Source organism: Martes martes (genome assembly GCF_963455335.1).
Source record: "Martes martes genome assembly, chromosome: 14".
Lineage (NCBI taxonomy): Eukaryota > Metazoa > Chordata > Mammalia > Carnivora > Mustelidae > Martes > Martes martes.
The window spans coordinates 52,254,111-52,279,167 of NC_137902.1; the positions used below are offsets into that span (position 1 = coordinate 52,254,111).

Below are 25,057 nucleotides of genomic sequence, written 5' to 3' on the forward strand. Positions count from 1 at the left end.
GTTAACAGTAAAACACTTCTAAAAGGTAATCTATGTTCTGTTAAATAGTAAGTTCCCTTAAACTAGACAAAATTGTTCCATTTTATTTAATCTTTTTAGTTATCTCTACACCCAACCTGGTCATGAAGTCATGACCCAGAGATCAAGAGTGGCATGTTCTTCTGACTGAGCCAGCCAGGCACTCCAACAAAATTGTTCATTTTAAATTCAATTTTCAGAAACACATATGTGACATGACTAATACTTATAACTTGTAGTTTAAACATTTTTATATGTTACTGTCTTTTTTTATGTTATTGTCTTTAAAGCCTCACAATAACCCCATAGGGTAGGTATTGCAATTATCTCTAACAGAAATAAGAGGTTCAGAAAGGTTTTATTACCTGCCAAAAGTCAGACAACAAATAAATGAGTCCCAACTTCAAATCATGTGCTTTCATGTTTTATATACTATATCTGGACATCTAGAACTCTCAGTACAATAAAAATGTCTGACCAATGAAAAATACCCAAACCCAGCCAAAATATAGGCTAATATTCCATTATCTTATGGTCCTATTTCAAATCTACTACAACAGAATTTTTACAGTGTATAAGTAGATGACCAGATAATTTATTACCCAAATAGGACCCTTTTGAGAATAAAGGAAGAACTATTAATAATTATGCCAGGATAACTAGCATGATTCAAGATTGTCCTGGGCAAACTGGGACATATGGTCATCCTATTTATAAGCTAGCTTTGATATTTGAAAATAAAAACCCATATTTATGTTTTATTATAGTATATATTTTTTTAAGATTTTGTTTATTTATTTGACAGAGACACAGCTAGAGAGGGAATACAAGCAGAGGGAGTGGGAAAGGGAGAAGCAGGCTTCTTGCCAAGCACGGAGCCTGATGCAGGGGCTCGATCCCAGGACCCTGGGATCATGACCTGAGCTGAAGGCAAACACCTGATGACTGAGCCACCCAGGTGTCCCAATTATAGTATTTTTTAAGTAACAATTTAAAAAAGAGTAGGCATGAAGAGGTAAAGAAACAAGATTGTTAACCAATGTTATAGGAAAGGGTTAACATTCCAACAGTCTACGCAATTATTTTGGTTCCCATTTATCTTTGACAGTTCTTAATGTAGCAATACTGTGGCTGGAAAGGTTTGTAGTTAGGAGGCCTTACATGCTTTTTCAAACAAGATGACCTATTTACAAATATGAGCATTAACAACTGACAACATTGCACAGTTCTATATGAGAAAGATTTGTTTTTGTTCTTCAGTATACTTCATAAATGAAACAATTTTATTTTAAAAGCTCATTTGCCTAAGAAGTCCCATAGCATAAAAAAGTTTGCATAGTAATCTGAAATTCACAATTCTTATAAAAGACACAGGTCCTGCAAGGAGTCTGAAAATTCTATTTAAAGGTTCCAAAGAAACTAACTCAACAAAGCAAGGCAGTTTCGATCTTAGCCACATTTTAGTCTCCATATGAATGTTCGCCATCTGAGTGGCTTGGCAGATCTTATTGGACGCATCTCAAAAGTCTTGAGTGTTAGAAGAAAAATACCCTAGGACCCAACTCACAGCCCACATAAATTTTCCAATGTAGGCCTAACCCACAAAAGTAGTTCTAGAATCATCATGTAGGCCACAGTCATGTCAAGTCCCAGAATAGACCAAATCTAACCTGTCTGGACAGGACAAAGAATAGGGTTCCTTAGCTCTATAGCAAACACTCTGTCTCCCTACCTAATTTTCCTAGTCTTCCCTGGCACAAAATCAAGCTCTAAAGCAATGTCCAAAACCAGTCTAGGCATTGATGTTAGGAAAACAAGGCAATATTCACAGCAGTATTTTGAAACAGTGTTGCTCAGTGAAAAGTACATAAAGTAGGAGTCAGAAGACCTAAGTTCTATCTTAAGCTCTACCACTGCCTAACTAGGACATACCCTTCACTTTGAGCCTCAAGGTCCAGTACAGAGAAAGGAAAAGGATAAAATGCCCTCTAAGATTCCTCTTTTTTTTTTTAAGATTTTTTTCTTTATTTAATTGAGAGAGAGAAAGTGAGAGAGAGAGCAGAAGCAGGCAGAGGGGCAGAGGGAATAGCAGACTCCCCACTGAGCAGGGAGCACAAAGCAGGGACTTGATCCAGGGAACCCCAGATCATGACCTGAGCCGCTTGATTGACTGAATGACCCAGGTGCCCTTTAAGATTCTCATCTAGGCCAAACACTGTACATCTTTCGATGTCTCCTGAATTTAACTCATTATCAACTTCCCTACTGGGCCAGTTAAAATGACAAAACCATCAACTTATCAAATATGCTTTATCATTTCCTGAATAAAGACCAGTTGGAATCTGATATATTTAACAAAAAACAGTTATTCTTCAAGGATTATTGGTTTTAGAGGCTGTAAATTTAGACTCATCAGTAATGATGTAGCATAGTAGAATACAAAAAACAAGTCGAAAAGACAGTTATCGCCAGCCAAATTCATCCAAAGATCTTAGATTTTTTTAAATGTTTTTGATTTAAATCATTATTTATGAATTCCTAATAGTTGAATTTGTAAAGGGCATTGAACCGGGTGTCTAGAGATCTGAATTCTAGTTAAAGATCTGCAACTGTTTGCTTGAGCTTAAACAAATCGCAGTTTCTCTTGGCTTCAGTTTCTTGAAATGTAAAATGAGAGAATCAGGTAAGTTTGCTTCCTATTTAAAAATCTAAAATTTAGGGGCGCCTGGGTGGCTCAATGGTTTAAGCCTCTGCCTTTGGCTCAGATCATGGTCTCAAGGTTCTGGGATCCATGCGGGGCTCTCTGCTCAGCAGGGAGCCTGCTTCCCCCTTTCTCTCTGCCTGCTCTCTGCCTACTTGTGCTCTCTCTTTCTCTGCCAAATAAATAAAATTTAAAAAGAAAAGACATTTAAAAAAATTAAAATTGAAACTTTTTTTCAGACAACAGTCTCTAAGAGATTCAAATTGCTTTAATGAGAGAACACTGCATTTACAAAATGTCCTAAAACTTAAAAGCACTTTCATACCTATCCAACAACACCGTGGGATACACATTAGCATCATCATCACTGAGTATTTCATTAAACAAATGTCCAGAGAAAAAAAGAAAAGGAAAATCAGTTAATTCAAGAAAAATGACTCAGAACCCAGGCATGCTGACCACTAGTCTGGTTTCCAATCTTATATTCTGTCATTGAAAAGACACACATTACTATATTTAGCAACAATTATTTTAAGTGTGGTGTAAAAAACAACACTGGACATAAAATCAGATTTGAATAATTTTGTGATCTTGATCACTCTCATCACCAGTAAAAGCTGGTTAATTAATACCGATCTTTGGGCTACTGTTAGACTTGGCACAAAATGGGAGCAAGCCTAACAGCATGTCTGTGAAAACTAAAACTGACAAAATTCACTGAAGGCAGTCCTCAGTGGAAAGTAGCTGCTTTCTGTAGGATTATCGACTCATTCAACACTGCCACCACTTATAGAGTTGCTTCAACTTCAGTCTCCCTGCCTACTCGTGAACCTAAGTTCTAAGTTATCAAATTCCTTAGAGAACTAGAGCAAAGCAGAAGAGTTGCTATAATTGTTTCTCATGATACTTGACAATTTTAGTCCATAGAAGCAGCTTTTTCAGGAAATTTAAGTTAAGTATATTGTTTCTATAGAAGCATCATGCAGTACACTACATCATGGATGTCTGGATTCAATTCCTAACTACTACTAAATGATTTCGCACAAGGCACTCAACTTTTATTGGTCTGTTTCCTCAGGTGTAAATGTGGTATCTGGTTTAGATAACATATCAAAAATTTGGGGGGAGTCGGAGTGCCTTCAGCTCAGGTCATGATGCCAGGGTCCTGGGATAGAGCCTCCCACTGGGCTCCTTGCTCAGCAGGGAGCCTGCTTCTCCCTCTCCCTCTCCCTGCTTGTGCCCACACACCCTCTCTTTTCTCTCTCTGCCAAGTAAATAATTAAAATCTTTAAAAAAATAAAAAAATTGGGGGGTCATCACTATAATTGAAGACTATGTAAAATACAAACTAACATCTGAAGAAACAATCATAAAATTTAATGATTAGGAAATATCAATCCTTCCACAAGTCGAATAAGGCAGATGTCAACCTTTACTTCAGTCTTGAACACAATGGCCGTTCAACCCCTACATTAAAACAGCCATCCGGTTGTCACTTGCTAGCAACCGAGGCTTTAGACTTGTGTTTCTCCACTGAAGAGCAACCAGGAAGACAATGGTCAATTAAAACTGAGTCCAACTTAAGAACTGATTCTTAACATAGAAAGTATCTAACCCACACTCCTAATTAGCAGCAGACTGCAAGTATGGGAATGGAAGTGGGAGTGAGGTGAGGGGATATTAACTTGGTTTGACAGCATAATGTTAATTCATCCGAAAACACTCTTGGCATTAAAAGCTAGACTCTATGTCCCAATATAACTTACTGTGAATCCTTTCCAGGTGGGTCTCCAGGTTTTAGCACCTGGATTTCTCCTTCTGCATAATGAGGTAAGTACTCTTTGTCTATGTTAGTATAAAATTATATAATTTAAGAAACTGTATCCCAGTTCAGCACAGTTGCATCTTATCTTATCTTACCTGAGGATTAGGTTCCCAAGTCATCTCTTGAATATTATACAGTCAAAATTAGCACTGAGACATCATCAGGGCTTAGAATGTTGGAAGCTCGCGGACCAAAAATTAATTTATTTTATTCTCTTCCAATTTGTGCTAGAGCCTCCCTTTCCCTGGGACAATGAACACCAAGGTCTACTTTGAAAGAGGCAGTTCAGAACACTGGGTAAATAAAGCAATTTATCTCTTTTTATAAATAGTCGCATTAGCATAGTTCAACATTCTGTCAATGCTACCTGCAGAAAGTGGAGTGGCCCATTAAGCTCTTACCATTAACAAAACAAAAACAAACAAAAAAAAACCTTCACAACTTTGGGAAAGCAATTGGGGTAAGTCTCCTGTTTTTTTGCTCTCGCTTTATACCTCTATCTCACAAGTCATTTCACTTGTGACTCTCAAATAAAAGTAGGTAAACAGATGGTACCTTTGGGAACCAGAATATTAACTCCAGTCATAAGCAAACATTTTAGGGACACACACAATTTCGCAACTTAGGGGCTACGTATCTACATCAGAGCAAGGCCAAATATGCTGGTCTGCTCATGGCCACCAACGAAGTTGTCAGAAGGCATGACATGCAGGCATGGCCACACATGGTCCACGTCACACTTCCTCAGGCGCTGGGTCACCCCTGGGAGGGAAAGGTAGCTGCATTTTTTTTTTTTTTCTCATGAGAAATCCACTACACACACAAGCAAGCTTCACACCCTGAAATCTGGGCGGGGGTCACCTCACCGGTGCGGCTAGTTACTGGGCTCCGCCATGTGCCAGAGACCCAAAAACTTCTGAGAGCAGCAATGACCAAATAAAAAGTGCAGAGAGAACCTCCAACGTAAGGGGGACCCGTGCCACGGGGAGGCTGCAGACCACTCAAGAAGAGGGGCGACAGTTCTCAGCAGTCAGGAGGCTAACGCCCAGTAGGCGAGCACTTTAGGCTGCCGCCCTCTCTCATTACCTGATGGACGTCATGGCTTCACTTTCCTGCCCCACGCACCAGCGCTCGCCTCAGATGCTCTGCGTCCGCACCGGCAGCAGCAGCAGCAGCAGGTACCACGGCAACTGCTCCTCTGCTCGGGCACTCGGCGACCGGGAGCGCGTCCTCACACACCCCGCACGCCAGCGGCCCCCGCCGAACCGGCCCCACGTGCTGATTGGCCGCGACGGGAGGGGGCGGGCGCTCCGCCCACCGCCGGCGGCCGGAGATGAGCCCCGGGCGCCTCCAGGCGAGGCAGCCGGCCGCGTGTCTCGTGTCCGCTCCCTGGCGCGCTGGCTAGCGGAGTGGCTAGCGGGCGCGGTGGCCATCTTAAGTCTTGGTAACAAGGTTCCCCCTATTCCCGGCTTGTGGGGCATGAGGCTGGTGCCCGCCTCAAAAATGGCCGCCCCAACTGGCAACCGGTTTGTCAGTCACATGGCCACGTTCTACCTCTGCAAGCTCAGGTCGCTTTAACAGGACTTGGGACAGGGACGCTGTCAGGGCAGTCTGTGGGGATGGGGTTTAACAGCCTGGAAAACCCACCTGCAGAAGAAAAGCAGCAACCTCCTGGGAAAAACTCTCAGCCTGGGGAAAACAGAATGCGTGGCAACAGCAGCAGGATGTGTTAAATTCGAACTCGCAGCCTTTAAGTATCAGTTGCTCAGTCCAGCGGTCTCCAAACGTTCTTGGATTTAAGAAACACTTAGAACGGGAGGCGCCTGGGTGGCTCAGTGGGCTAAAGCCTCTGCCTTCGGCTCAGGTCATGATCCTAGAGTCTTGGGATCGAGCCCGATGTCGGGCTCTCTGCTCAGCAGGGAGCCTGCTTCCTCCTCTCTCTCTCTGCCTGCTTCTCTGCCTACTTGTGATTTCTGTCAAATAAATAAATAAAATCTTAAAAAAAAAAAAAAAAGAAACACTTAGAACAGCTTATTTAATATGGAACTGTCCAGGGGCCATTGTAAACGTTGTGCATCATAATCTAGAAAGGTGGGGTCCAGATACTGGTATTTTTAGCGAGTACCAGGTAATCCAGGTACACATTTAAGTTTTCAAGCCTCTGGGCCTAATTAGCCCACTCATACTATACTGCTAACCATACTTTTCTTAAAAGTATACAAAGCTCCGAAGCAAGTATCTAATGCCACAGAGGGGCGGGAAATGGAAGAACCCGAACTCCTGGCCCTAAACGTAAAATTTAGTGTGGCCAAAAGGTTAAGAAATTGATTCTGAACCACTAATAAGACAGGTAAACGTCAACTGCTGTAAGGACCGGAGGCAGTAAAATCATAAGCTTTATAACCTAAATAGCTTTAATTCCCTCTTTATTCTCTGTAAAGTAGTATTTTTATTAACACATTACAGCCCCCAGTGACGTTCACTTACTGACCATATAGGGTGTGATCAGTTCCATAGGTCTGAAATCAGTTATATTAGAAACACAATCCCACATATACTGAAATGTGCCCAATGTGATCAAAATGAATGAATTTATTTTATTTAATTTTAATTAAAGTTTAAAACCAAAGCAATTAATATATTTTCCATCAAACACAATTTTGCTTTCATTGGACTGTATCTCACTGTTTAACTGCTGAAAATTAAGCACCCAAATTGAGACACTGTAAATACAAAATACATACCAAAGTTTTCAAGACTTAGTACAAAAAATATTTATTATTTCAGTAATAATTTTTATATTGATTACATGTTATGATACTTTGCTACACTGGGTTAAATAAAATATATTAAGATTAATTTAAGCTGTTTCTTTTTACTTTGTTAATGTGGCTACTAGCAAACTTAAAACATATGCATCTTGCATTACATTTCTACTTGACATTGTTATTCCACTGTCCAAGTTAGACTTCCTTCTTACCTATCCTTGCTCCTCTGACAGAATAATCATGTTCACAAAATGAAATTAGTAGGGAGAACACTTTATACAGATCTGTAGTACCTTGCTGACCATCTAAAATATCAACTATTTCAAGATGTCCAGTTTTATTCAAAAACGTTTTAGCATTGTTCTCTTTAATTTGGTAAACGACTAACCAGAATGAACTCATGGAATATAAATCTTTGTATTTAGTCCATGACTAAAGATTGTTAAAAACATAACTATGCTTTGCTGAGTGAGACGTTGACCAAATGTCCACAAGTAGACAAATCAGTTGTTTCTCTGGATTAAAAAAGATCTGAATCAAAGAAGCTGCAGAATAGCAATTTGAAGTGGAGGAGACATGAATAATTCAACAGTTTCCCTCCTCCTCTTGTGGAAAATGCTGATAGCCTACATGAACTAAAATCAAATCAGGAATAATCCTTGGGAAGGATTTCAAAACCTCAATGTAATTTTTAATATGCGATGTAGTATAGTGCTACTTTATTATGCACACACATCATTTGAGGGATCTTATTAAAATAAGGGTCTAACTCAATAGGTCTCTGTGGCCAAGAATTTGCCCGTTCTTTATGCACCCAGATCTCAATTGCCTCTTGTCCATGGGCAGTATTAAGTAGCAAGGTTGTAAAGGTAGCAAGCCAGACAGTATGGAATCTCTGCTTGACTCTACCAACTGCATGACCTTGGGCTGGTTCTTAACCTATCTGTCCCTCAGTTTACCCATTATATGCTTTTCAGGGCATTGTGAAAATTAAAATTTAATTCTAGTGAAGTGTCTATTGGAGCCCTTGGCACATGAGTTAAGTACTACTTTGTTATAATCACACTGGTTAAAATTACATCACTGGAAAGCATAATATGAAATGAACATGAGGGGTTCCTGGATGGCTCAGTCCATTAACTGTCTGCCTTCAGCTCAGGTCATGATCCCAAGGTTCTGGGATCGAGCCCCATGTCCAGCTCCCTGCTCAGGGGAGAGTCTGCTTCTCCCTCTCCCATTCTCCCTGCTTGTGCTCTCTCACCTGCTCTCTGTCAAATGAATAAATAAAATCTTTTTTTTTTAAGTTTAAGTAATAGTTACTCAGCAGCTCTGCGTGTGTGTGTGTGTGTGTGTGTGTGTGTGTATTTGCATGTGTGAGAAAGACAGAGAGGGAGGGAGGGAGAGATGGGAATAACTGGGTGAAGAGAGGGTAGGGAAAAATTAGAATAAGAATAAAAGGCCTAGGGGTTAAAGCCTCTGCCTTCAGCTCAGGTCATGATCTCAGGGTCCTGGGATCAAGTCCCGCATTGGGATCTCTGCACAGTGGGTAGTTGGCTTCTTCCTCTCACTCTTCCTTTGTCCTCTCCTCCCCCGTCAAATAAGTAAATAAAATCTTTAAAAAAAAAAAGTAGCATTGAATGATTATGAGTAAAAAACATTTAAAAGTTTTGATTGTTAGATGAAGAGGATGTGATATGGCTTATTTTGATTGATTGAAGATTTGAATATTCCAGACTCTTATCTTTCCTTAATGATACAGAATTCAGATGCTTCAGAAGCCAGAGGCTTAACCAACTAAGCCACCCAGGAGCCCTAGTTAAACTTTGTTGTTCAATTTTTCAACTAACTTATTTCAAATGTAATCTTTTAATTTTAGGGAAAAAATAGCCAACTGAAATTCCTAACTTCCATTAACCTCCTTATAGCTTCAATCATTGCATCAAGATAAGTGGCAGAGTAGTTTGCTCTTGGGTAGATAAGTAAATATTCTATTTTATTTAATAGTTTGGTTAGTCAGCCACTGTAAAAGCAAATAGATAACTAACCTCAAACAGCTAAGTACCTCTGGGCACCATAAATAAATACACAGACCCCCCTCCCACTCTATTTTTTCAACAAATGCTTCAAGCCCCAAAATGATAGCCAAGTTCTCTTCAAACACAACCAGTTTTGCTGTTAAGGGTGCCATAAAACAAGCACTTTCATACATTGTTAGTGAGAGTATAAATTAATCCATTTCTAGAAAGCTTTTTGGCAGTATGTGCCAACAACTCCTTTTTTAGGAAACAATCATAAATAAAATAGAACAATGTGAACAAAGATTTGTACACACATTTATTCATTTCAGCATTAATAACAGAAAAAATTTATGATATTCTAAATAACCAAAAATAGTGTAATGGTTAAATAAATTGCAGAAGAATGTTATGGAGCTATTATAAAATGTTTTCATAGACCTTTTAAGGATGTAGGAAAATACTCATGATATGTTAAATGAAAGCAAAATAAATAAACAAAAGGAATGCAGAGTATGATCTTGACTGTATTAAAAAATAATACATGCCCTTATGCAAAGAAAAAAGATGGGAAAGAAATATACCAATATGTCATTACGGGTTTCTCTGGAAAGTGGGATTATATGTAATTTTTACTTTCTTTTTCATATTGATCTACCTTATAAACTTTCTACTATATATTGGTTTTATTAATGTAAAATTTTCATATTATTAAATTTTAATTATCTTTCTGAAATATTTTAAAAATACAAAACTTATTCCTCCTGTTTTTTAAATGAATTTTTTAAATCACAACCCATCAAAAACTACACTTTATTTTTAGAGGAACGGAGCTTATTTTACAGATCTTATTTTTCATGTATAAAGATTGTTTAAAACAGGAATAACAAAAATAAAATGTCTTTATAATTTTCTTGGTTAATTTTAAATCTTAACTTGACAAAAATTAAAAGCATAAATACAACTTTTAGAGCTCCGCATAGCCCTTACGAGGCCAGCTGTCACAACACTGAACGTGGAATGCCTTCCCTGCATATTACTTAAAAATACATCTCCTCATTTCCTGTAAATTAAGATGCTATTAAAATAATGTTTCTAAAACAACCTATATGCTACTCCAAAAAGAGAAATTTCCTAAGACTTATCTCCCGAAAAGTAAGTAGTGTGCCACAGAGTAAAGTTCGGGAACCTGGGAAAAAGGAGATAGGAATTCTAATCCCGGAACTAACAAAGAATGTTACTACCTTTAGCCATTAGTTTTCTTACCTGAAACATAAGGGAGTTTGTTATAGGTGACATCTCAAGTCCTAAAGTTTCAGTTTTATTGGTCAACAAAAAAAAAAAAGTTCACTTGTGTCTCAATACAACTTGGATTGTTTCTTCAAAGAGTTGATCAATTTTAATTCAATTTTAGTTAGCTTTCATTATGGACAAGATTATTCTAAGAAACATTGCTGAATGTATTAATTCTTCTCCAAAGACATTATATATAAGAGGTCTGCTATTTTTATTTTAATTATTACCTGTAGATTCCTATGTCACATTTCATTTAAACATTACATATTCAAATAATATAATCTTTTTTTTGTTTAAGATTTATTTATGTATTTGACAGAGAGAGAGATCACAAGTAGGCAGAGAGAGGGGGAAGCAGGCTCCCCACTGAGCAGACAGCCCCATGCGGGGCTGGATACTAGGACCCTGAGCCGAAGGCAGAGGCTTAACCCACTGAGCCACACACGCGCCCCTAAATAATATAATCTTTAAATGGAACCTGACCATTTATCTCCCAGGAGAATTTGAAGAATATAACAACATTTGATTGACTGAAATTTAGTAAAAATTCTTAGCAAAACTCCTTCCCAGGAACACCTACACAGCGTTTCTTTATTTCCAACGAACTACAAATCTCTGAAACTCAAAGAAAACCTCTAGTCTGAAGTATAGGACAACAGTGCTACCCAATTATTAATGCTGCCAAGAACACATTTTTAAACTGTACAACTGAATATCACTACCACTTCATTAAAGAAAGGGCATTTTGGGGCACCTGGGTGGCTCAGTGGGTTAAGCCTCTGCCTTCAGCTCAGGTCATGATCTCAGGGTCCTGGGATTGAGCCCAGGATCAGGCTCTCTGCTCAGTGGTGGGGGGCCTGCTTCCTCCTCCCCCTCTGCCTGCCTCTCTGCCTATTTGTGATCTGTCAAATAAATAAATAAGATCTTGAAAAAAAAAAAAAAGAAAGAAAGGGCATTTTAACATAAAAATGTATGAAGGAGGGGCTTCTGGGTGGCTCAGTTGATTAACTGTCTGACTCTTGATTTCAGCTCAGGTCATGATCTCAGGGTCATGAGATTGAGCTCCATGTCCCGTGGGCTCCACACGCAGCAGGGAATCTGCTTGTCCCTCTCCCTCTGCTCCTCTCACCACTCACTCTCTCAAATAAATAAATATTTTTTTAAATGTATGAAGGACATCGCAAAATAAAGAAGAGCTTTTCCCAAAGTATTATTGGAATCTTATGAAATATAGTCTCTACAGCATAGATTTTTCTTATCTTTATTTCACTTCAGATCTGGTCTATGGCACTTACAAACAAGCTTTTAGGAATTATTCACTATTAACTCAACAGATATTTATTGAGCAGCTACTCAACTGCTCAAGACACTAGAGATTCAGGGCACCTGGGTGGCTCAGTCAGTCATTAAGTGTCTGCCTTGGGCTCAGATCATGATCTCAGGGTCCTGGGATTGAGCCCTACATTGAGCTCCCTGCTTAGCGGGAAGCCTGCTTCCCCCTCTCCCACTCCCCCTGCTGTGCTCCCTCTCTCACTGTGTCTCTCTCTTTCAAATAAACCAATAAAATCTTAAAAAAAAAAAAAAAAGACTTAGAGATTCAGCTACAATAAAGAACATGAACTGCCTTTACATTCCAGTGAGGGTATATGGATGAATAATCCAACAGTAAAACATCAAATGATCATAAGTGCTATGCACAGAATTAAAAACAGATCAGTGTAGAGAACGGGTTTTTAGATAGTCTGGGATGGCTTCCAGCAGGAGAAAATGGAATGACAAGGAAAAGACAGGTGGAGGAAGGTCATTACTGATAGCAAGAAAATAAATGATGGCTAGAAAAGCAATGTGAAAAAGGATAGCAAGAGAAGAAATGTGGTGGTTGAAGCAAGAAGCAGATCATGGTATCTTCTATGAGCCTACGAAGTTTTTGTTTTGTTATAATAAGCATGACAGGAAGTCGCTGTTTTAACACCTGTTTTAATGTTTTAAACAGACAAATAACAAGATCTAATTGTTTCCAAAGATCACCCTTGGTATTTGTATAGAGAATGCACTACAGGAGCATGAAAGGAGAAAGACCAAATTAGAAGCCTATTACAGTAATAGAGCTGACAAATAATAGTGGCAGACAGACAGAAGAAGATGGACATTTTAAAGATAGAATGACAGTACTTGCAGGTGCACTAGATATGAAAGACTAAGGAAAAGGAAGGAATCAAGAGCAACTCCTAGATTTTTGAATATATTGAGTAAATTTGGACTAAACTGAGTAAATGGTGCTGTTTATTAAAATGAAGAAGGCACAAGAGAAGCTCAGAAGACTGGAGCTCTGGGAGAGGTCAGAATTGGAGATAGAGACTTGCCAAACAGATTTTTCCTTCTAATTTTTCTTACTTCATGGTGCCTATTGTTTTCTATTGATAGACTACAAATAAATGTCCAGAATTGAATATGCAGTTTTATTTGAACAACACCCAAGACAGGAATCATTCTCGGAGTCAACTGCTAGCAGCTATAGGTACATATATAAGTAGAATAATAAGTAAAAGTTACTGAGTTCATAGTATGTCCCAGACACCATGCTATGTATCTTTCAAGTACTATCCCACTTTATCTCTCAAATGTGAGGAGATGTTTTATCATTGCCATTTTACAGATGAAGAAATTGAGGCTGAGTTAAATAACTTGCCCAGTCACACACTACAGAACAGAAATCCAAACTCTAGTAGTTTGACTCTAGAACCGGGGCTAATTACCACAGTACACACCTAGTGTCACTAGAATAAACCCAAAAGTCTGCTGTAAGTCTGAGACTTTTATAAATATCCAAATCTCAGACCACCACACTATGATGTCACCCATAAGATGCAGTAATCCAGTAACATCTTCCCGATTAGCTAAAACAACTTCTGAAATATTATTCAGAAATTGCTTCCTTTGTTCCTATATATGCTTAAATAGATTAAATCTATTTAATGAATGAATGAAAATGCCATTTTAATCTTTAATTTAACCAAGACTCCTAATTAACACCAAGAATCATTTCTTAGATCTCTTAATTTTACAAAATTTCAAACACAATTTCATTTCTGCCAAAATCACAAGAATGAATACCCAGTAGTGCAACTGCTGGGTTGTAAGTTAGCTCTATTTTCAAGTTTAAAGATACAAATGTAGTGATCCAAAGGGGCACGTGCACCCCAATGTTTATAGCATCAATGTCCACAATAGCCAAGCTATGGAAAGAGCATAGATGTCCATCAACAGATGAATAGATAAAAAAAGATACACACACATATACATACAACAATGGAATATTATGCAGCCATCAAAAAAGAAATCTTGCCTTTTGCAATGACGAGGATGGAACTAGAGGGTATTATGTTAAGCGAAATAAGTCAATCAGAGAAAGACAATTATCATAGGATAACACTAATACAAGGAATTTGAGAAACAAGACAGAGGATAATACAGGAAGGGAGGGAAAAATCAAACAAGACAAAACCAGAGACAGAGACAAACCATAAGACACTCTTACTCTCAGGAAACAAACTGAGGGTTGCTGGAGGGGAGGTGGGTAGGAGGGATGAAGTGGCTGGGTGATGGACACTGGAGAGGGTATGTGCTATGGGGAGTGCTGTGAATTGTGAAGACTGATGAATCACAGACCAGTACCCCTGAAATAAGTAATACATTATATGCTAATTTTAAAAAAAGAAAAAAAGAAAAGAAAAGAAGTTTCTCTCAAAAAAAAAAAATCACAAGAGTGATTTTTTACAAAAAAACAGGTTTTAATCACTCTTCTAGAATTTAGGGGTACACAATGAATAGCATGTGGCCGAGTTTACTATCAAGCTAAGTAAATTCCCCATCCTAGACATTCAGTTATGTGAATCTAAGTTAGGCCTTACTGAGGCCTTGCTTATCAAGATCTTTTAAGACTCCAAAAATTGAAATCACAAATATTCACAAAAGGTTCCAAAACAAATTTACTTATATAGCCCCTAAGTATACCATTTTACTAACTCTGAGTCCCTACCATTTTCTTTGTAACAGTAAAAATAAATATGGTCTCAAATTGAATATGCAGTTTTATCTGAAAACTGTCCTAAGAAATAATCATTTCTACTTGGTTGCTTTATAAATATTGAATGGTTTTCTAACATTTTCTTTTATTCAACGTTTTTGTTTTCTTTACTGAAAAGTATGGAATGTGTGTGGGCAACAGAAGCAGATTTCTCACTCTTTCTGTTTTCAACAGAAACATAACAGCCTCAGACAGTCTGTATGTGAAAGGAGTTATTAAACCCAAATGTAATCTTTAGACATTGTAAGAAGGCAGCTCCTTTTGCATACCAAATAGACTTTTTCGGCAGTGTCAGATAGCAAACTTAAGACTTCACAGAAATTTCTGAATCTAAATCATTTCTTCAAAAAGCAAAAACACTCAGTATTTCATGGAAAAATAATATATACATTTAAATTAAATTCTGAACTTTGAAACCAAAACTAGACATATTTTCCAATGGGGAAGGGGGGACTATAAAAAGTAATCATCTCTCAAGGGGCAATAACAGAATTAAAAGCTTGGAAATATAATTCAGTCATGTTTTCCAAAATTATTTTACCATAATTGTAGCAGATTAAGAAGGCCTCAGTTTCCTGGAGACAAGAGTTTATGCCCCTCTCCTTGAACTTGGGCTAGCCTATGACTCCTCTGACCAATGGGTATAGAAGTGATGCTGTAACAGATTCCAGGCTATCCTTAAGAGGTCTGCCAGCTTCTGTCTTCGTCTCTTGGACCCCTGAACTGCCAGTTAAGAAACCCAACTAAGAGGCTGAAGAAACCACACGCAGAGGTTCACAAACTGCATGGAGAGGAAGAGAAGCAGGGTTGAGCCAGGCTTTCCAGCCATCCTCAACAAAGCATCAGACAAGTAAGGACAATCCAAACACTCCAGACCAGACCTGTTGTCAGCTAAATACCTCCAAGAGATCCTAGTCAATACCACACACAGCAGAAGACTCAATTAGCGAAACCATGTCTGAATTCCTGACCCATGAACTCTAATAAAATGGTTGTTATTTTAAGCCACTAAATTTTGGGATAGAAAACCAAACTCACTGTGAAAAACGTATTTTGTATTGCAACCTAGTATGCTATACTTATACCTAATTGAACAATGTTTCACAAAGCAATACTAATGCTTACCATATTCAATGCACTGATATTTTCTATTCTATTTTCCTTTTATAAAATATCAATTGTGCTACAACCAAACTGACACATGATGTAGTTTGAAAAGCATTTTAATCTATACTACTCACTTCACAGGTGCATACACAAAGCTAGACAAAAACCTTAATAGCACCCAGTTCATAACAAGAAGTTTCTCACAAACTCTCATTCACAGCTCAGAGAGGAGTGAAAAGCTGAAAAGATGAGGTATCGGAGGTTAGAAGTTATACAGAAATCAGAAATAGCTAAACGGAATTGAGTCTTTTTCTTTTTTATCACCTCCTTTTATCCCCCCCCCCTTCTTGTTCACAGATCTCTATTACCCTCCCCCCACTTCCTTTTTCCTATGATTATCAAGCATTATGAAATTGAGGTTTTTAAATATCATTTGAATTTAATGAAATGCTGTGGTCCTATTCTTAAAAGTAGACTAACAGAACATTTCATTTCTTTTAAAAGGTTGCCTTTATGATTATTTATATAGGTCCAAGGCTAATCATGACTGCAGTTTATTTTTAATGAAAAGGTGGTCTCATTGCTACCATCTCAGATCTGGTAGAACATTTTCATATGATTTCAAATTACTAATAGTATTAAAAGATTAACAGCTTTTTAGAGGATTGCTAGTACTTTTTTCATGTATAATGTAGGACTACTTTTTGAAGCAAAGGGTGTGCTTAATTTTTTTAATCATACAAGTCACCAATGATTTCTGTTGCTGTTGGTTATATAATATCTGAATATTATAGCTAATTATGAAAAATCTTTAATAAAACAGATTCAGGTTTGAATCCTATCTCTGCCACTCATTAACTGTATAATCTTGGGCATATTAAACTTTCTAACCAATAATAGCTATCTCATATTATAATAATTGATAATGCTAAAGATAAGATTGAAATTATTAATAACGGGAAAGTGCAAAATCTCCAAAGTATATTAAAACTTATTAGAAATTGCTCTCTTGGGGCGCCTGGGTGGCTCAGTGGATTAAAGCCTCTGCCTTCGGCTCAGGTCATGTTCCCAGCGTCCTGGGATCGAGTCCCACATCGGCCTCTCTGCTCAGCAGGGAGCCTGCTTCCTCCTCTCTCTCTCTGCCTGCCTCTCCATCTACTTGTGATCTCTATCTTTCAAATAAATAAATAAAATCTTTAAAAAAAAAAAAGAAATTGCTCTCTTAACTGAACATTTTAACTCTTAGACATAAGCAAAATTGGTTTGCTCAAGGCTTTTTAATTAGAAATCTGCTCAGAATTCAAGTTCAAGGAGTTAATCCATTTGCAAAGCATACCATTAAGTATATCCCACAAGGGAATACAGTATTTATTCTTGGAGGAGAGGGGGGAAAGGGCTACATATGTGTCAATAATTCACCCAGATGTAGCAAAGAGAAATAAAGAATAAAATCTAAACAAGGTTACTAAACACAGTGCCACAGAATTTATTTAAATAGTGTGCTTTTGGGGCGCCTGGGTGGCTCAGTGGGTTAAAGCCTCTGCCTTCGGCTCAGGTCATGATCTCAGGGTCCTGGGATCGAGCCCCTTGTCGGGCTGTCTGCTCTGCAGGAAGCCTGCTTCCCTTCCTCTCTCTCTGCCTGCCTCTCTGCCTACTTGTGATCTCTGTCTGTCAAATGAATAAACAAAATCTTTAAAAAAAAATAAAAATTTAAAAAATAAATAAATAAATAAATAGTGTGCTTTTATAGCACACACAGAATTCACTTTGACAAGTTCTCAATCTACAGCTTTGTAAGTATAATGTAAACAGCAAGAAATGTGAGTCCTAGGTCCTGCGTGTGAATTGAGAGCTCACTACTTAGGAAATCTTAACTTCTCTGTGTCGATTTTCTCAGTAAAGACTGTTACCTTCATGTGAGGATCAGTAAGAAAAGGTAAGGGAAAGCATCTGATAAAATCTTTAAATATGTTATTTTTATCTCAAAACAAACAAAAAACTTCAAAGAAAACAGATACTTCATTTCTTGTTCCAGAGGATAAATACAATGGAATGTTCTATCACTTGAGATCAAATCTCAACTCAAATACTTCATACCTTTAAGTAACTAGCTGTGTTACCTTCCTGGTATCAGTTAACCTCTCTGGGCTTCAATTCTCTCAACTGTACAATGTAAATATTAGACTGATTTTAAGTACCTCATCAGGCACTAACAATCTAAATATTCTAAAACATGTTCAAAGAGTTTCTAAAAATCACATGAAATTGTAAATTAAAATTTCAGAGGCACATCTTGGCTGAGATATGTTAATGTTTTCACATCCCAACTCCATAATTTGCAGGAAATCCCAGGTACTTCTGGGAGTTAGCACACTACCGGGGAATTTGGACTCAGTCATCACCTCCCACCCCTGTTCCTACCCCCACTCCCATCAGCATTTTCCATCAGTCTCTGGAAACACTTCTAAAAAGGAAGAGCTTCTCAAAGGGAAAGGCTAGAGAGCCTGCTAATGAGTATAGACCTGTTCTAAGAGTGTAAAGATGCAACATCTTGGTCAACAGATCATTTAAAGAGCTCTGAATTGGACTTGGTATCTACAGGGTATTAGCAAATCTTCTCAGGAATGTAGTTTACTCAAGCTTCAATAAGTCAAAGGTCTCTGGTGTCTATGCGTTTCCATTAGTGGAAAAATGTACTCCTCTTCCCTTATTTGTGCTTAATCGAGGGGAGGAATGGTACACAAGTAGAGGAAGAGGACTGCTAAAGAAGGGATTCCTGCCTCATGTAGTAGGCTGGGCCAAGAAAACTTAGTATCTCTCCCAATTCTAAGGATCTGTGAGTGTATATCTAGAAGTTTACATATTTTTCTACAGAGCATCCCTACAATATTCATACATAGGGAAAGACCCAAGGAAGTCAAACCTACCACAGAGAGAAGAACCTATACTCCCCCCCCACACACCCCCAAGAAAGACAAATCTTTTCCTTTCGTTTTTACTAAAATATTATTTCAATACTAAACATTGAGTACTACTTACTGAATTCAAGTATAACTACCCAGTTTTATACATTTGGATAAGAAAGTGCTAAGTAAAATACACAAGACAAAGTAGAATTTTGTCAGTATACTTTCATGTGCGTTAACATGCCATCCCATACTAAAATGGAATATAGTCAGTTCATCCTGAGTGTGTGAGAACAGAGACAGAATTGAGGGTGTAAGCCTTAACACTTCTACAGCTTAACAGCTTTAATCTTCAACAAAATTAAAAACTAAAAATGATAACTAAGGTCTCATCTCTCTTTAGGAAAAACAACTTCTGAAAAACTCTATTTTAGGAGGAACCCAAGACTTCTCTCAGTCATGCCTATAAAACAAGAAAATGTTCAAATCTCTAATGTGGTTAACTTCAAAGACAACATATTTTAACTGTTTATTTTTGAAGAAAATAATTTTCCTGTATTTCAATTTGTTTACTCAAAAACTTACATGGTTTTTCAGACTTCAGCTCTAGGGCTCAGGGAGTAAAACAGTTTATATTGCTATATCAAGCTTAACGGAATTTGAGAAAACCTAAGACGTCTGAATTTCATTCTTTTGCTATATTTTGTTTTTAAATGACCCCTCCTAGATGAGTCAACAGAGACAGACCTTTTTAAAAGACCAATTTTGTGGTATTACCCATTGTTACACAGTACATTATGTTACATGATACGCTACAAAATTAAGAACAGTATTCCTAACAATAGAGTTAGCAATTGGGGTTCTGATTACACTGCAAGTAGTATCACTAATTAAGGACTTGTTAACCCAAAGGAAAAAGATTAATCATTCTGATAGGCAACTGATATCTTAGTAAATTTACTCTTCAGAAAAGAGTATTCCTCTGCCAAATAAGCAATTCTGTATTTAAAAAAGAAAGAAAACACTGACCACAGAGCCTTAATAAAATGTTACTGTTTATGCAGAAGTATATATTTTTTTACTTTTGAAGGAATTTTCCCCATGAACAAATGCAAGAAATTATTATTATAGTCAAAGTTCACTATGGTCACCAGAAAGAATAGAAACGCAGTCTAAGAGTGCACCTCTTGCCTCTACTGTCCTGCACTATAAGATTTCTTTTGAACAAAGCTCAGTACATATAACAAGAAAAATAAAAGGTCCAAAAACCGTCAAGTGTTCTCAGTAAGGAGTCTATCAACTCTTAGAAATAGGTAAGAATTTACCGCTAATACATGAATCCATTTTGCAATAGTGAGTACTACAAACATAATCATAAAATATCTTCTAGAATTCATTTATTCAACAAAAGTTTAGAGCCTGTTATATTGCAATTAAGTAATTAATTATGAGGCACTAAGAGTTACTCAACTAGCTTCCTGACTTCAAGCAGCAGTAAGCGAGATAAAACATGTACATTATGCACAGCAATAATGCAAAGTATAAACTACAAACAGCCAGAGGAGGCGTTTCCAAGCTGGATGATTAGGAGAGTTTTAAAAAGAAGACACACACTTTGGCTAGACCCTTAGGAATGAGATTATCAATAGGTGGGTGATTCCTTTGTTTTCACAGATATTTTCTATACATGCTATAGAAATGGGTTTTTCTATGCTATGGATTTTTCTCATGCTGAAGGAATGACAGCACTGGTGGAGTTATTGATTAGAGTGTCTCCCTGAACTCCATAAACTAGCCCATACATACAAACACCACAGGCTCACACACACACCCACACCCACGCAGGCACACGCGACACACAGGAAGAGGAGGAAGAATATATCCAAGGCTGGCCAAAATCTCCACCCCTGATAAAGTAACTGGCTCAATAGTGGGTATGTAACCCAGACAGTTCCAATCAAAGTATTTTCAAAACTGATACACGGATGTGGAAAATCCCTTCCACTGGGCTCAGGAGATTTTGTCTTGGGGCTGAGAAATGCCATCTTTCTTGTTACATTAAGATGGCTTATGTGAGAAATCCAATATACCCTATTATTATGGAGGCAAGAGATGCATTCCTAGAATGAGTTCTATTTGGCTGGAGTTTCCAGTTACGTTAACTGAGTCTCTTAAAGACCTAGAAATTGTTCTACTAGGGATGCACTGATAAAGTCCAACCTCAGCCTCTAGAAGACAAATAGCCAAGTAATCACTTCGATATCATTTCTAATCATTCCTAATTTTGTGAGTGATAAATGATCATCAGCTACCTTCATATCTATAATCCTGCATTTGCAGGTAACAGCAAAATAGCAGGATTTACTAGTAATTAAATGTGGCTAAACAGCCAGAGTCCATTGTTACAAGCAACCAAACTGATGTGCCTTGAGAAGGTAAGAATTTCTTACACAAAAATTGCTGTACAGACTTTCTTACTCTATTCTAGAAAAGATACTGAAATCAGCATGCATGCAATGAAAGCCAAAATGCAAATGGAAATTCGCATGTTCAGATGTTCTTTTTTTTTTTTTTTTTGAGATTTTATTTATTTTGAGAGAGAGAGAAAGAGAGCACGCATGAGCAGAGAAAAGGAGCAGTGGGAGAGGAAGTAGCAGACTCCGCACTGAGCAGGGAGCCCTGATGCAGGACTAGATCCCAGGAACTTGGTTCCTGGGATCATGAACTGAGCTGAAGGCAAACGTAACTGACTCGGCCACCCACGTGCCCCTGGCCAATGTTCTTATGCTGAAAGCTAATTAACACTACTCTCTAGATGAACACAAATCATCCAAGGCCACAAGTACAAACAAGTACAAGCAAAAACATCAGAAATAAAACATGTAAGAGCAACAACTTTAAATCAGCTTTGGAAAATATTCAAAAAGTATCTTTTTCAAGCAGTATGTGAAACTTCAGTCTATGAGGCTACTTCAGTGAAATAAGCGTTTCAAATCTTGAGGTCCAGAAGTTGCAGAAAAATCTTCCATCAGTCAGTATTAGAGAAGAAAAGTCTAATAAGTCAATGACATAATCAGCACCAGTATTATGAAAGACTATATTATTATATATTATATGTAATATATCTTATATATTATTTTAGTATTATAAAAGAGATCTTTGAAATAAACATCTATTTAAAATCATAAATGTGTAGAATGGGAACCTCAGGAAAAATACAGTAACTGACTGATGAGAACTTAATGTTTCTGAACAATACCAAACTTTTAAAAGCAATTAAAAATTTTAATAAAGGTTCCCCAATCCTTTAGCTGACTTACTTGAGCAAGATATATTCTAGGGCCAGAATTTTATGAGACTCCAAATTTTACAGCTTTTAGGAAGATAATACTGTTTTGTAAACCACCCAGAGCATCATGCAGCATGCCATTAACAAACAGATTAACATTTCTACAAAACATACACATTTGTATAAGACAGATAAACACTACAAAGAGCTTCATATCAAGTTTTGCTGACAAGTTAATTCATCTCAAACTTTTTTAAAAACTTCCAGTTTTCAGAGCTTTTGGAATTTCAGATATATAGATGAAAAGATTATAATCTATAATAAAATCATACTACTACTTATTTTATAATCCCGATCTACTAGTATCCCAGAGTTGCATTCTGTAATGGTAATATCTAGCCACTTAGCATTCACCCAAGATACCTATTTAGTGCATATAGTTTCTCACCCAAGATTTAGTGTACATCATTTCTCCAGCTTAAAGTCCTGAATCCCAATATGCACACACATGCAGTATAGGAAAGTTGGAAAATACCAAAAAAAATAAAAATAAAGAAAACAAAAATAATCACAATCCTTCCACATAGAGATAACTACTATTAAATGTTTGGTGTTGTCTAAATGTTCAGATTCTTTCTATACACATTAATAATTAGGATCAAAATCTCTATAATTTTAGTATGGATTTTTGTTTTTACCTTACTGTGTATATGGAATACCCTTTCAACCTGAGAATACTGATCTTAAAAGTCTGGAAAAATTCTCAGCTGTCATCTCTTCGAATATATCCTCTCTACCATTTACACTTGTTTCTCTTTTTAGGATACCCAGTTAGATGTTAAGTTGTTGCCTCTCAATTTATATTCGTATCTCTTTATTCCTCTTTATTTCTCTTTGCTACATCTGGGTGAATTATTCAGTACTATCTTCCAACTCACTAATTTTCCCTTAAAATATGTTTGATCAACCTAGTTTTTGTTTTAATTTCAGTAACTCCATTTACTCTTTTACATAGCTATTTATTTCATATTTACTTTTTGTTCATACCAAGTTTTTTAAAAGCTACTATTTTACCTTTTTAAGGATTTATGAAATTGGTGAGTAATTCCATTAGATTTTGAGTGAATTTACCTCCTGATTGTTGTGCTTATTTTCTAAATAATGTTCTTTCCTTCATTATGTTTGCAGGCTCAAACTTTCCCTTCCTTTTTTCTGGTGGTTTGAGATACGTCACCCTTCTTCCAGATCACATGACCTCCAAGCTTGGTGCTCTTGAAGCACATGATAGTGTGGAAATTACAGTTCCCAACTCTGAGCCATCTGGCAGCTCAGCCATTTCTGTGCCACCTCTTCAGGTCCACAGCTTCTTAGAGCAATACCCAGGAGCAGAGGTGCTCAGCCTTCTTTTCATTTAGCTCCGCCAAGCCCCTAGTTTCATCCATTGTATGACTCCAGTTCCCTTGCACAGTTATTTCCACCAGCTCCTGAAGCCAGAGTCTAATTGCATGTTTCATTTCTGTGTTAGTCCCTGGAGATGTTTATCTTATTCTCCAATATACCTTTATTTTTGCTTTCTTTTTTAATTTGAAATTGCTGCATCTGGAGCAGAGTAGGGGGGTGGACAGTAGAATAAACAGTACCATAGTAATAATAGCTAACATTTATTGAAGACTTACGAGCCACCAATTTTATATTTATTTTCTCATGAACTCAACAATGTTTTGAAGTAGGTACTATTATTATACTCATTTCATGGATGATGAGAAAACAGAGGCAGAGGCCAGTAAGGAACTATTCCAAGATCACCAGCTAGGAAGGACCAAGAGTCAAACCAGATGTCGGATTCCGGAGACCATGCTCTTAATCACGGCTCTACTGATTTCCACCCTGATTAAAATGCTCTGTATAATTCTGATTCTCTCTCTCTTACGCACTTAACTGTAACATTTTGCACACAGGCAGGATTTTCACTGATGGAAGGGAAGTGGAGCCATATTCCAGGTAAAAACAGCATATCAGCCTCATGTTTTATTTAGTGTTGGCCAGTCTAGACCTATACCTAAAATGAGAAACAGTTTTCAATGCCTATCTTTTTTCTTAGAGCCCTTTCCACTTTCCCTGAGCTCTAAGAATTTCATACTTACCCTAGTCACCCAGGACCATCCGTACAGGCTTTCCCATGGCTCTCTCTCCACCTCCCTCACTCTGTCCTAGTATATAATGTCCAGGAAAGCAACTTATTTTGACATCCATGAAAAGTACCTCAGGAGACCTTGTTTTCCACTTTCCTTGGTAGTCCAAAGCCTTAATCTTAAAGGATTACATTTGTGAATATAAGGAACAGCATGTAGTATCACCCAAAAAAGAGCCTCCAACTTCAATTTTAGGCTGCGTTATTAAAAATACAGGGTCTAAAAAAGTGAAGGTTTTCAGTTCCACTCTATGCTGTACTAATAATTCATTCAACAAACATTAAGTGAACAGCTCCTAAGGACTGAGCACTGTGTAAAACACTAGGGACACATGATCATCCTTGTTCCTTTCCAGTCTGCATATATTCTCAATTAATCCTCACAACAGACCACTCCTGGAACAGTGTGCTCAGTGTGTAAAAATCATCTTCCAGAGAATTTTCTGAAAGAGAAAAAAAAATGTGTTTTAGAAGAAAGGGGTACTAAAACTGTTACTTGGTCACCTAAGATACAGACTTTTCTGCCTGTATTTACTATGCAATTTTAAAACACAGGGTCCATAGTGAGGTAGAACACACATGGAAAAAATAAAAGGAATCCAGGGAAGTTAAATGGTTAGGAAGCAATAATTTGAGAAAAGCTCAATATTTGCAGATTGGAAAATAGCAGTTTGTTTTCTTTTTAATATCACTAAAGTCATGACCTGGAATGATCTTTATTTGCTAATGTCAGAGAATTGTGAACTAGGCTCTTGGGATTCAACCCCTCCTAACATCAACTTCAGAGCTTACAAGTATTTGTTATGATGAACAAGTAGAGCTATGCCTGAAGAAGATTAGGAAGAACTTGACAC

General features: G+C 37.4%; 1 protein-coding gene across 4 annotated transcripts in view; it reads right to left on the reverse strand.

Annotated features, from left to right (window-relative positions):
- Positions 1–25,057, reverse strand: part of ADK (adenosine kinase) — a 523,602-nt gene that overhangs the window by 494,525 nt on the left and 4,020 nt on the right. The window contains exon 1 of one of the 4 annotated variants that reach the window (XM_080822505.1): positions 24,157–24,646. The exons of 2 other annotated variants lie outside the window; for them this stretch is intronic. Coding sequence is in view for 1 of the 2 variants with exons in the window: in XM_080822504.1 (XP_080678630.1) it covers positions 5,631–5,644 (14 nt within the window). In the remaining variant the exon portion in view is untranslated. Of the gene's footprint in view, positions 1–5,630; positions 6,008–24,156; positions 24,647–25,057 lie in introns of those variants that run through there. One more of the 4 variants, XM_080822504.1, reaches the window with a different exon arrangement.